The 13,331-nt window shown below is 48.1% G+C and overlaps 1 protein-coding gene across 3 annotated transcripts in view; it reads right to left on the bottom strand.

Annotated features, from left to right (window-relative positions):
• EDC4 (enhancer of mRNA decapping 4) overlaps positions 1-13,331 on the bottom strand; it is a 2,544,921-nt gene that overhangs the window by 2,261,810 nt on the left and 269,780 nt on the right. For all 3 annotated transcript variants that reach the window (XM_069603831.1, XM_069603839.1, XM_069603847.1), the window contains exon 5: positions 7,100-7,286. In XM_069603831.1, coding sequence (XP_069459932.1) covers positions 7,100-7,286 — 187 coding nt within the window. The remainder of the gene's footprint in view (positions 1-7,099; positions 7,287-13,331) is intronic.

The raw sequence follows: 13,331 nt of genomic DNA, 5'->3' as shown, positions 1-13,331 counted from the left end.
CCCCCTTGCATTTATTTTAAAATAATGGGTTAAAACATTGCATTTTAGAGCATACTTTTAAAAAATGGGTAAACGCCAAACAGTTTGCAATTGGCGCTGGTCGGCCAAGGGGGAAAAGCATGGTATTTTTGACTGGGCATCTATGACAGATACAAAAACAAATACCATCCCTGTCCCCTGGACTCCACAGCGCCTCAGAAGGAGAGCTGATTTTGTCAGGTGTGTAGGGGGATTGGGCAACAAAGGCATTTTTAAAATGCCTTTGTTGTACAACCCTCCTTCCCCCCTCTACTCCCCACTCGCCAAAATAGCTCAATGGACAAAACAAACATACACACACCTTCATACAGCAATCACTATCATTCATACAAGCAACCCATCCCCATACACTCACTCATAACACACGCAACCAAGAACACCGTCTTGAAGGACAATAATCTCAAAGGACAAGAGTGCAAAGTTTCAAACGGAGCACCCATCAGAAATTTCAAAAACAAATTCAAATCCCAAACCGGCACCTGGAAAGGGGACGGCAGGAACACATTAGTCAGTCCTTTAAGAAATTGAGAAATCAAAGGAATCTTAAAATAAGAATATTCTTCAGACGAGCACTTAAATATAGACACCGCCGCCAGGTATCCCTTAATGGTACCAACTTGAAGGCCCCTGTGTGCCAAAGAAACTAAGAAAGACAAAACCATAGGAATGGAACAATGAAAAGGATCAACATTCCGTCCCCTGCACCAGTCGCAAAACTTAACGGCACCAGTACAGGGATTTTGTTGCTGGCCTTCTGGCCAACTGAAAGCCCTCCCTCCACATCATCCAGGAGGTCCAATCCTTATATCTCAACTTTTCAGATACCAAGCGTGAACGTTGAGAGTCCTGACCTCTGGATGGAGAACCGGACCTCCCCTCTCGTGAGAGCAGATCCTCTCGGTAGGGAAGACGGCGTGGAGGGCAGATGGACATTGCTAGAAGGTCCGGGTACCACACTCTCCTGACCCAATTCGGAGCAATGAGGATCATGTGGGACCAAACCTCTGTAACCTCCATGACACTTGAGGAATGACAGGGACTGGAGGAAACACGCACAGCAGTGGGAATGACCAATCCACTACGAATGCGTCTACTAAGGCTCCTCTCAGAGGAAATTCCCTTGAGCAGAATCTCTCGCACTTCCGGTTGGCACTGGTGGCAAAGAGATCCACTTGTGGGGTTCCCCAAAGGGCGAAGATCTCCAGAAGGACTTCCTGCGCCAACACCCACTCGTGAGAGACTGCTCTGCCTGCTCAGAGAGTCTGCTGCCGCATTTTCGCCTCTGGCCAGATGAACTGCAGAGAGCAGAATTCCCTGCTGGATGGCCCAGAACGAGAGCTGCATTGCCTCTCTGCACAACGGGAGTGACCCCTACCCCCCCCCCCTTTTTTATTGAGGTAATGCATGGCCACTGTGTTGTCGGTCATGATCAGGACACTCTTTCCCCCACACAGACTGCAGAAAAGCCTTCAGGGCTAGCCTGATGGCCCTCAGCTCGAACAGGTTGATGTGGAGTTTGGACTCCGACAGAGACGAACGTCCGCTGGCGGTAAAGTCGTCGGCATGAGCGCCCCGTCCTGTGAGGGAAGCATCCGTTACTACAGTCAACTCTGGCCATGGTTGCCAAAACAGCTCCCCCTTCATCAAGTTCCCTTTGTTGGCCCACCACAGAAGATCCTTGGAGACCGAGAGTGGAATCTGAACGGGATCCGTCATCTTGCCCGAGAACTGCGACCACTGCATCTTGATCCATTGCAGGGATCTCATCCTCAACCTGGCCTCCTGCATTTTTCTGGTGCCAGAAATGCAGGATGCCAAGAGGCCGAGCAACCGTAAGAATTCGAAAGCCGGGTGACTGAGCAGGTTGAAACTTGCCCACCATCTGCACAATGTGATGAGACCTCACCTTGGGAGGCGAGCACTTCACCAAGGACGTGTCCAACACAGCCCTGATGTACTGGAGCTGTTGCAAAGGTTTCAGAAGCGACTTCTTGAAATTGAGGGAGAAGCCCAGCTTGTGGTGGGCGCGGCAGGCGAGACCGTGGTGAGCCAATGCTTGCTCAGGAGAGCGCGCACGGATCAGCCAGTCCAGGTAGGGGTAGACGTGAATCCCCCCTCGCCTGAGATACGCTGCCACCACAACCATCAGCTTGGTGAAGACCCTCGTGGCGGAGGTCAATCCGAATGGCAGGACCCGAAACTGAAAGTGCGAGTCACCAGCCGCAAACCTCAGGTATTTTCTGCGCTTGGGATGAATCAGCTCATGAAAGCAAGCATCCTGTAGGTCCAAAGACACCAACCAATCCTGAAGTTAAAGGGCCTGGAGGACTTGAGAAAAAGTGACCATCTTGAACCTGTCCTTCCTGAGAAGTTTGTTCAACCAAGGCAAGTCCAGGATGGGTCTAAATCCCCAGTCTTTCTTTGGGATCAAAACATAAGGGGAATACCAGCCCTTGTTCCTCTCTGCTACAGGCACCAGTTCTATAGCACCTTTCTCTAGCAGGGTCAAGATCTCCTGCACAAGGAGCGGATCTGGAAGCTTCACAGAGATTCCCCAGTGTATTGTTGTGAGGCCGCTTTAGGAAGGGAAGGCAGTAGCCGTTGGTAATTGTATCCAGAAACCACGCATCAGAAGTAATGGCTCACCACTCTTCAAGATGCTGAGACAGAGTTCCCCCAACCAGCGAACCATGGGACATGGCCTCATGACTGTTTTGGAGCGGCAGTGCCTGAAGGCAAAGAGGCAGCTGGTAGAGCTGCTTTGACACCACCATTTCACCAACCACCACAGGTTTTTTTATGCTGACGCCTTTGACTGGTGGATCCTCTCATTCTACCAAAGGAGTAGTAACAAAAAGAACCTCCCATCCACTGCTGTTCCCTAGGACAAAAAGGCAGAGGTTGGCGCACGGCAGCGCTTAAAGATTTCGCCGCAGCTTTTGAGGTCTGTACCTCTCAAGGCTTTAGTCCGCCTTGCTGCCAAACAAATGTGCACCATCAAAGGGCATGTTCAAAAGACGGGCTTGCACATCCGGAGCAAAACCTGGCTTCCGTAACCACACAAATCTGCGTGTAACGGTGCTCGCAGCCATGGACCACTAACACTGTCGGCGCCATACTCCCAGCAGAAGACACCTTGCGTGCCCAACCTTCGCAGCGTTTGTCGTCCCCATCAGGAGGGATGGTAGGGTACGCGGCCTGCCTCGAGGTGGCCGTAGCCGCCTGAACCACCAAACTCTCGGGAGTGGTGTGAGACGAAAGGTAGCTGGGGTCGCTTCCGCAAGGACAGTATTTTTTGGTCAACAATTTGTTAACAGCCGGAAGAGATTGCGGTGATGGCCAAGCAGCCACCACCCTTTTTTGTAAAGTCAGATGAAAAGTTAACACCGGGTCAGAGGACAGACCTTGATCTAAAATGTCCGTTAGATCATCTTGCACAAAAGCTTCAGGAGGACTGGACCAGCGCAGATACTCCGTGGCCCTAGCCATGAGCCGCCCGTACAACTACTCTGCATGAGCCCCAGGCTCAGGCCTGCCAAATTCCACTTCCGGAAAAGTGTCCAACCCACTGGCATCATGAAGAGTTTGCCTCAACTCTTCCAATTGACTTTCTCCAGAAAAGACAGGAGCCACATCAGGCTCAACAGGGTCCATATCAAAGTCTGACCTTTACTCCTCCTCCTCATATATGTCCTCCAGAGGGAGGTAAAAGCTCTGCCTCGGGACAGAAGAGGGTCTGGAGTCCACCACCGGCTTCACAGACTTAGAAGTAGCCTTCCTAGGAGGATCCACAGTATCAGGGACCGCCAACGGTAAATTTCGTGCAAAAAGCCCCGAAGGTGTCGACGGCGATAACAGCGCTGAGGGCTGGAACGAAGTCAAAGCTTCGACATCGGTATCCAACTGAGTCGACGCCGATCTTGAGCCCTTACCAGGTTTCTGCGGTCTCGCTGGAGACGAGGACGAAGACCTGGAAGCAAGTCTCTTACGACTATCCTGAGCCTTGCCCGAACGGGACCTCTAAGGTTCCCGACGAGCGTCGTGGCAAGGACCCGAGCCCGAAGGCGTGTGAGCCACAGTACAAGACCGTTCCTTGCCGGCTTCATCAAAAGGCGCGGACGAACTGTGCCCTGCGATTGGAAAAATCGCTAACATCTGCTCCCTAAAGGCAGCCCATCCCTCCGGAGTCGAGGACTTTGTCGGGCAAGCGACTTTCCGCGCAGCTCCATCCTCTGAGGAGGACGGGGAAGGCAACCTGTGACGGCGCTTCCTAGAATGGCGAGATGAGGACGACGAATGGCGGGAATCACTCTGGGACCGGGACTCCTCCCGACACGGAGAGTTGCCCCTCGAATCGTTGGTGGAGTGGGGATGGCGGGCTGGACCATGCATGACTCAGAGGGGGACAAGCAGCCATGCATATCAGCAGAGGGGAAGTAGCAAATAAGGGGGAGAGGGAAGGAGGAGGAGAGGAGGAAGGTCTTGAGAAACTTCCGGAACTGAAGGAAATTCAGCTCAAGTCTGAGCGGGGCAGGGAGGCCATTCCAGAGGAGGCTCCTGCCGAAGAAATATCTACCCCCACTTTCTGCTTGAAGAAACGTCTGACATGCAGAGAGTTAGAGCTGTGAGAGAAACATGAATGCACCGTGGTTCCAGGCCCCAGAAAGCCTTGTGGATGATAAAGGGTCTTGAATTTGATCCTTGCATTCACTGGATACCAGTGGAGAGCTTTTAGGGCTGGAGAGATGTGGTCCCTGGGCATGAGGCCAAGGATAACATTTGCAGTCCTATTCTGGATTAGTTGAAAAGGACGAAGAGAAGAAAGAGGTAGATTAAGAGGCTGTTACAGTAGTTCAACCTGGAGAGAACCAGAGCTCTACAGACATTGAGCTTCTGGGGGAAGGGGAGGAAAGGCAGAATGCCTCGGAGGAGGTGAAGCTGAAAGTGAGCCTTCTTGGCAATGTCAGCAATATGAGATGAGAAGGAGTGGGGAGTAGAAGATGAGCCCCAAGTTTTTTGCCACACAAGAGGGTAGGGGCCCAAAAAGGGGGGCCAGGGAGTAGGAGGGGAACGAGTGGGTGAGTTGGGAGGGGGTAAGAGCACCAATGAGAAGAATCTTGGTCTTACTGGCAGAGGTAGAGGAGAGAAAAGGGCCCATTTAAACCTGGGAGGGTCGATTATCAGCCAAGTCCGTGATAAGTCTGTGCTTGCTGGACTGGAGAGGACGTTACCCGGGTGCTGGCCCTGTGTTGATTTTCAGAGCAGAAGCCTAGGGTACATTTGAGTTGAGGGCACCTGCCCACTTTTTTCAGAGGTCTAACGCCACCCTCTTTGGGTGTTTTTGAAGCTAGCATGCAAAACATGTTTGCTCAAGTGTTCAAATACCAGGGTTTGAACCCAGGACATCATGTTCCCAGGGCAGACACCTAGCTACAAGACCACATGAAAGTGTTATCAAAGCACATGTCTCGTATAGATATTTTGCTTTGCAGGAAATATTTAAATATAGCTTTCTGGGTTTAAAAGTATGAACCTTTTAGAGTTTGTCAGTAACATAGGAAAAGCTCCCCTCTCTGGTTATAATTCAGTGGTAATGAGTATTGTTTTTTAAAGGCCAATGCTCATTTGTCTTGTGCATTGTTTTCTATAAGGAATAGCCAACTGGATAAAATGTGCATATGTTGCCTTAATCACACTGCCCAAGACCTTCCCAGTAAATACGCTTTGCTTTAATCAAGTTCCCTTTGCTCTGTCCGCCCTACGCCCAATACCTACCCTGGTGTCCTTGGAACCTGCTGTTACAGCAAGAAGCATCAGTTAGATATCTAGCTCATCTTATGTTTTAAAAATAAAGGGATTGCTTGGAGATTAAATTCTTTTGACATTCAGAATAATCCTCATGGGTATTAAGAGCATATTGCAAGTTTGGAAACATGTCCAAATCTATACACCATAAAAATAAAATCAATTGTGAAACCTCTCCAAATACAACAGTTGACTCCCATTAGCAAAACACCATCTAAATTTATTTGCATGGCATTCCAAGTCCAGACTGCACTCAAACCCAGTCTTCACCACTTAACCAAATTGTGTGCTCCCGGACAGATTTGACCTCATGAAGGCTTCTCTGCCGAAACTACAAGTCTCCACAAGTCATTCAGCTCACACTGTCCGATATTGCAACAACAACAAAAAAGTGTCACTGCTGATGTTGTCCCATATGTAACCGTAACAGTGATCATTCATATACTGAACATGACAGACTAGTTGTCTCTTGGCTTATTCCTGGCAATCTGTTTTAATTTAACTTCTTTTGATCCCCTCTAATATTAAAGACTCATTTTCTAACATTTCTCTTATGTTGCTACATATGTAAATAAGGAGGGCTCACACTGCTTCTTCCACACAGGACCCTGCAAATCCTAGGGCCAGATCTGATGACCATCTTTCAATTACCAAAATTGATGAGAAGAAAAATGGCGGACAGAAAAGATCAATTCCTATTAAAAAAAAAAAAGGAGAAATCAGAAATATACTGGGGTTGCTGAAGGGTATGTGAAATGAAGACGGTATGGTCTGGGCTTGCCTTAACCATGGCAGCGTCCAGGTTGGAAAATAAAAATTCCCACCCACTCATTTATTAATTCACTCCAGTCAAGGTCGGGGTGGTACATTTGGGGTTGCTCTGCCACACCAGCACGGGGGGGGGGGGGGGGGGGGGAGTCTTTCAAAGGATGCTCCATGCTGATGTAGCAGCAGTGCCCTATTGAAATGGAAAGTGTCCTGCTCTCGTACTGGAGCACCCGGCACCAGCATGAGAACAGGGCGCTTTTCATTTTAATATGGCACCTTCACCACACCAGCCCGGGGGAGCCCTTGAAGGACTCACCCGAGCTGGTGTGACAGGGGGACTAATGTGGAGCCCCGGGTGACTACCTGGGTCACCCATGAGCAATTCCGACCTTGTGTTTAGTAATGAATGTAATGGATGACTCCCACCCCCTGGGTCAAAACAAGAGTTTTTATGTTTCACAAACTTTAATGTTAGAACAAAGGATACTGTATTTTTCCATTCTCCATACTCAGACGCCACACAAACAGATTGCCTGCTTCATCTAGGCAGGCCAGCAGGCTGGAGTTGAGATGAGCAAAGGCTAAGTCAGTTACGCTGCCCATGAGGCCTTTCAACAAGATCCGTTCAGCGGTTGTGAGGCTCAAGACGCGGACCATGGCTGTTCCATTGGCACCTTAAAAGAAGAGTAGTTTACATTCAATACAAAGAAAACCCTTTAACCACAGTATAGTATTTTTTTTAGGCATAATAGAGTAATAGAGCGAGAACACTACAAACACATTAACATCCATTAAACAAAAATCATAACCTAAAAGTATGAATACATTTACACTGGTGCCACACAAAATATATACTAGAACATTAATGTCCAAAAACCTCTATAGAAAAATACATCTTTAAAAGTGACATGTAAGCATACATAACTATTGCATATGACATTTTACATACCTGTAGTCTTTATGGTGCTTTGATCGGCTTAGATTCACATGATTTGCACAGGCCAACATCTAGTGATCGGGCAGAGTATTGCAGGACTTGTTTTCGCAATTCAAAAAGGGACGTCGACAGGGCATGTTTGTAATACTAGTGTCACATGCACTGTACCCATGGTCCTTCATGTGTAGTGTTTCCTTTGTTTCTGACATGACATGTAATTTGACCGAGGCTGCCCAAAAAGAGGGGTAATGAGCACATGAGATGCCAGCCCTGTTGGCCTTCCCCTCATCTTGAAACTGAGTAGGCCCGAGAGTTTCTTATGAAAGACCATGTCTAAATTCTTGCTACACATATACCAATTCATGCAGTTAAGTGATTTCAATAAGCAGGAATTACTGAAAGGTAATGTGAATGAGTATTCTATACTTTTGCAGGGTTCAAAACTGAAATTCGTTTAGGAGCTAAAACCAGCTCCTGGGTCACAGGCCCCAACATTTAGGCATTAGCTACCGCAGGGGAACCAAGAGCTACCACAGATGATGCTTTAACTATTTGTTTGTATGAATCATTGTGTTTAAAAGGTATATTAGATGTGTTCTAATTCTTCATCATTAACATTCTCAAATATTCATGTCACATTTACATGTTTGGAAAGCACCAGTTGGCCCAAGGAGCCAAAAGGTAGCACCTGGTAGGTGTTGGTTTCAAGCTAACCGGGCTCTACTATGCTACAAGCAGGAGCTAAATTGCTCCCAGCTCCCCTCAATTTCGAACCCTGCCTAGGGTTATGATCCAAGAATTATACTCCCAAGCTTCCATGCAAGTAAGGCTTAACCCTTAGGGACTCTTATCTAAAAGGATTGTTGCAAATTGAGGGTTAAAGCAGGGGTGTATTTTGGCCCCTTTGTTGTTTAACCTCTTTGTAGCGGTCCTCAGGGAGCAATTGGCTTTGGTGGCTTATATCTGCCTGAATAAGGCAAATTCCATATTTCATGGCTACTGTATGCAGACGATCTGTTCCTTTTAGACCAGACGCCAGTTAAACTATAGAACTCAGCGGTGAAGGAACACAGGTACTCAAGGATGAACAATAACTCAGAGGCCCCGTGCAGAGCTGAAATAAGATGGAAGGCTGAAACGGCTGCCTCACAGGGTCTTATCATTCACAAGAAGAACAAGTTACTTACCTGTGGTAACTTTCTTTCGACTGGATGTTCCTCCCACGTATTCCTCAACTTTGATAGACTCCCAAAGCAGTTTGTCTTAGGAGGTGTGTGCTAAGAATTTCTATTTGTTGATGTTGTGGAGAACAGTCCTGCCAAATTTGACCTCATCTCCTGATGGGGTCTATACAGTAAAATGTACTGCAAGTATGGAGGGACGACCAGGTTGCCGCTCTGCAGATGTCCTGCACTGGTGTTACTCTTTCTAGAGCCGAGGAATCAGCCACCCCTCTAGTGGACTGGGTCCTCAAACCTTTGGGTGAATCGTTGCCTGCCAGAGAGTTGCATTCTGTTATACACATGACAATCCATATGGAAATTGTTTTAGGACCGCTAAAACTAATCTTTGTCCAGCGTATCCAACGAAAAACTGTTAATCCTGGCGAACATTTGCTGTCTGTATACTATAGTAACTTAATACCCTCTTAGAGTCCAGACGATGGAGTCGCTCCTCCTCTTTTGATGGGTGAGGAGGAGGATAAAAGGTTGGTAATACTATACGTTGTGAAAGGTGAAACTGACAACTTTCAGAAGAAAGGATGATCGAACTCTCAAAACTACCTTGTCCTTGAAAAAGAATGTCAAAGGAGACTTTGAAGACATGGCTTGTAGCCCACTTACACTGCATGCAGACGCACAATAAAGGCAGTAGGCGGGAACACATTTGTTAGGCCCTTAAGAAATGGTACTACAATCAGCACTTTAAAGTCCTATCCGTCATCGGGAGATCTCTTAAAAATTGACAGTGCCATCAAGTAGCCCTTCACCGTGGCCACTTGCAACCCAGAGTGGGTCAAGTCAAGCAAGAAAGATAGAACAGTGGAAAGTTTACGTGTATAAGAATCAAGTTTCTATTCCCTGCACAATCTGCGAAACGTATTCCAATGGCAGCGGTATAGGGATTTAGTTGCTGGTCTTCTGGCCAAAAGCAACAACTCCATCAGGTCTTACAGTAGATCCCAATCATTACATCTCACCCTTTCAGAAACCAGGCGTGAAGATTGAGAGTCCTGATCTCTGGGTGAAGAATGCAACCTCCCTCTTGCGAAAGTAGGTCCGCACTTTGGGGAAGACAAATTGGAGGGCAGATGGCCATCTCTGGAAGGTCTGGGTACCACGTTCTCCTGGCCCAATCCGGAGCAATCAGGATCATGGGTTTCCAGAACTTCCTCAACCTCATTATTACGTCAGGCATTACAGGCACTGGAGGAAACGCATACAAACAGTGTAAAACTCCCAGTCCACTAAAAACGAGTCTGCTATAGCTCCTCTTGGGGGGAAATTCCCTGTAGCAGAACAAGTCGCACTTCCCGTTGACACTCGTCGCCAACAGTTCCACTTGAGGGGTTCCCCAAAGGGCGAAGATCTCCAGAAGGACTCTGAGCCAACTGCCACTCGTCAGAGATCGTACTCTGCTCAGAGCGTCTGCTGCCGTGTTTTCTTCTCTGGCTAGATGAACTACCAGAAGAGTGATTCCTTCACTCGGTGCACAGAACAAGAGCTGCATTGCCTCTAAGCACAGGGGCAGCGACTCTACGCCCCCTTCTCTTGTTGAGGTAGTGCACAGCCACTGTGCTGTCTGTCATTATCAGGACACTTTCCCACCCCATGTATTGAGGGGAGGAAAGCCATCGGTGCTAGTCTGCTCTCAGCTCTAAAAGGTTGATATTGAGTCTGGACTCCAGCTGAGACCGGTCCGACATACTCAAAGATCTTTTATCTGCGCTCCCCATCCTGTGAGGGAGGCATCTGTCACAACTGTCATCTCCGACCATGGTTTCCAAAAGGGTTCTCCTTTCATCACATTCTCTCGGCTGGCCCACCACAGGAGATCCTGAGCGACCTTTGTCAGGACTTGAATGAGGTCCTTCATTCTGCCCGAGAATTAAGACCACTGGGATGTGAGAGCCCATTGAAGAGATCTCAGTCTCAGACGGGCTTATGGCACCAGAAAAATGCAGGATGCCATGAGGCCAGGCAACCTTAAGAAGTCGCAGGCTGGGAGATGTTGGGCACTCTGAATCCAGGACTGCTCCAATAAATTGAAGCTTCTGTGAAGTTGTCAAGTGGGACTTCTTGAAGAGCAGGGAGCATCCCAGGTTGGCGAGGAAGTGGCAGGTGTGAGATGTCTGTGGGACTGTTCCAGAGAACAAGCCCTGATCAACCAGTCATTCAGGTAGGTGTAGATGTGAATCCTCTGCCTCCTTAGACTTGCTGCCACCACTGCCATAAGCTTGGTCAAGACCCTCTGGGCTGAGGTGAGCGAAAATGGCAGAACCCAAAACTAATAATGAGAACTGCAAATCTAAGGTACTTTCTGTACTTCCGACGTATGCGCTCATGGAAGTAGGCATTCTGAAGGTCCAATGTCACCAACCAATCCTGGGTCAAAGGGCCTATAGGATCTGCGAAAGAGTTATCATCTTGAACGTGTCCTCCCTGAGGAACTTGTTCAAGCATCTCATGTCCAAGATGGGGTGCACCCCTCCGTCCTTGTTGGGAATTAGGAAGTAGGGCGAGTACCAACCCTGGTTTCTTTCTCCCGCAGGTACCAGCTCTATTGCACCTTTCTCCAACAGGATGAGAATCTCCTGTTGGAACAGCGAATCTGGAACAGAGGTAGATCTGGCTTTCGGGGGAGCAATCTAGCAGTTTCATTAGGAATTGAAGGCAGTAACAGTCAGCTACCGTTTGTAGCACCCATGCATCCGAAATTATGCTTCGCTAACTCCGGAGATGCTTTGACAGTCTGCCTCCTACCACAGACTTGTGGGAGAGTCTCATCCTTGCAGCAGAGGGTAACTCAACGGGTGTTGCAGTGGGAATTCTACCCACTCTGCCTCTGGCTCCATAAGGAGCTCTCCTGTGACCCCTATGTGAAAATTATCCTTACTCTAGAGATGGAAGAATAGAAGCGCAAACAGCATCCTCTCCACCCTTGTCTTGGGGGTTGTCCAGGTTGTCTGACACCCCTAAACATTTAGCTGCTGCCCTTGAAGCCCAACTGTTCTCCAAGCCATCAACCTTTTTGCCAAAAAGAAAGGTACCATCGAAGGGCATGTCCTGCAAACATAATTGGACATCCGCCGAAGAAATTCCTGTCTGAGCCATGACATCAGTCTTAGCACAGTGCTGGCATTCATGTATCTACTTCTGGAATCCACAGTATCCAGGCTGGACTGCAAAGATTGCCCATGGCATCTTTCCGCTCCTACAGCCATAAAAACCCATCCCTTCTCTTTCTGGAGAAGGGATGGGATATGGTCTGCTGCAAAGGCAGCTACACCCCAAAGGGGGTGTGTGCATGCACTTCACCAAGGCACTTCTCGCATTGGCTGATTTCGGTGCCATTCTTCCTGCACTAAACATTCTCCTTCCCAATGAGTCAACCTTCCGATCATCCTCGTTGGCAGGAGTTGAACATTAAGCCGTGGATTTGGAGGATACAGTTGCGGGTTGAACCACCAGGCTCTCTGGTGTTCGATGCCTGCTGAGGAAAAAAGGATCTACTGAAGTACTGAAGCTGTTCTGTACTTCTTAGTTAACAGTTAATTAACAGGGAGCATGGAATCTGGCTTCAGCCAATTTTCCATTACTCTCGCCCTTAAGGCAGCAAGAAAGGGTAACACCGCTTCCTTTACTGGACCACCATCTAAAATATCAGTAAGGTCATCAGTTTCCACACTTGCAGCGGGTTTTGACCACCCTAGATATTCAGAAACTTGACTTGTTACTGACCTATACAAAGGATCAGAATAACCAGCCACCTCTAGGTTCCCAAAGTGAGTTTCAGGAGTTGACTCCCAACTTCTGGTCTCTTTTAGTGTGTCTACCAGATTTTGCTTTTCGATTTTGGAGATCAAAGCTCTTCTGGGACATTGGGTGTTCCAAACTCATACCCAAATGGAGAATGGTCTTCTTCCTCCTCATCATCATCCTCCAAGTTGGAACCCATAGACATGAAGAAATCTGGTCGAGGTAAGGGTTTGTAAGACTTGGTCGAGTCCACTACAGGTTTTACAATCTTCAAAAGGAACAGAATGCCCCGATGGCATCCATGGTGCAGAGGGTCTCAACAACTTTACAGAAGCGGTCAGTGAATGAGCCGACGGCTTTGAATGCTTAGACGGTTTCAAATGGATTACCTGCCTCGATGGTTCAGGCGACAAACTCTATGGCTTCGATAACTTCAATGAAGGCTTCGAGGAGTAAGATATTGTTTTTTCCTTGTGCCGAGGAGCTTTTCTTCCCGGGCTCTTAGGCATGCAGGAAAGAGATACATGAGAATCCCTACTGGTCGTCTTAGATGTGGAGGGGTGGTTTGACTTCCATGACTCCTTCACAGGTGCACGCAGTGGAGTCGAAGATTTTTGAGGGAACGACACTATAGGGAGAGGAGGAAGAAGTCGACAAGGATCTGTGACGTCACTTCTTAGTTTGTGAGAAGACGAGCAAAGTGATCTCATTCTCGAGCGTCTGATGTTTAGGACGCTTTCTCTCGAGGGATACCTCTCTCGAGTCGGAGCACGATTTTCTTTTGGACAGGGTAATTGATGGGG

This window comes from Ambystoma mexicanum, chromosome 1p (genome assembly GCF_040938575.1).
Source record: "Ambystoma mexicanum isolate Mex_15411 chromosome 1p, UKY_AmexF1_1, whole genome shotgun sequence".
Lineage (NCBI taxonomy): Eukaryota > Metazoa > Chordata > Amphibia > Caudata > Ambystomatidae > Ambystoma > Ambystoma mexicanum.
Note: the sequence above shows the minus strand (reverse complement) of the source record. Positions and strands in the feature narration are given on the sequence as shown.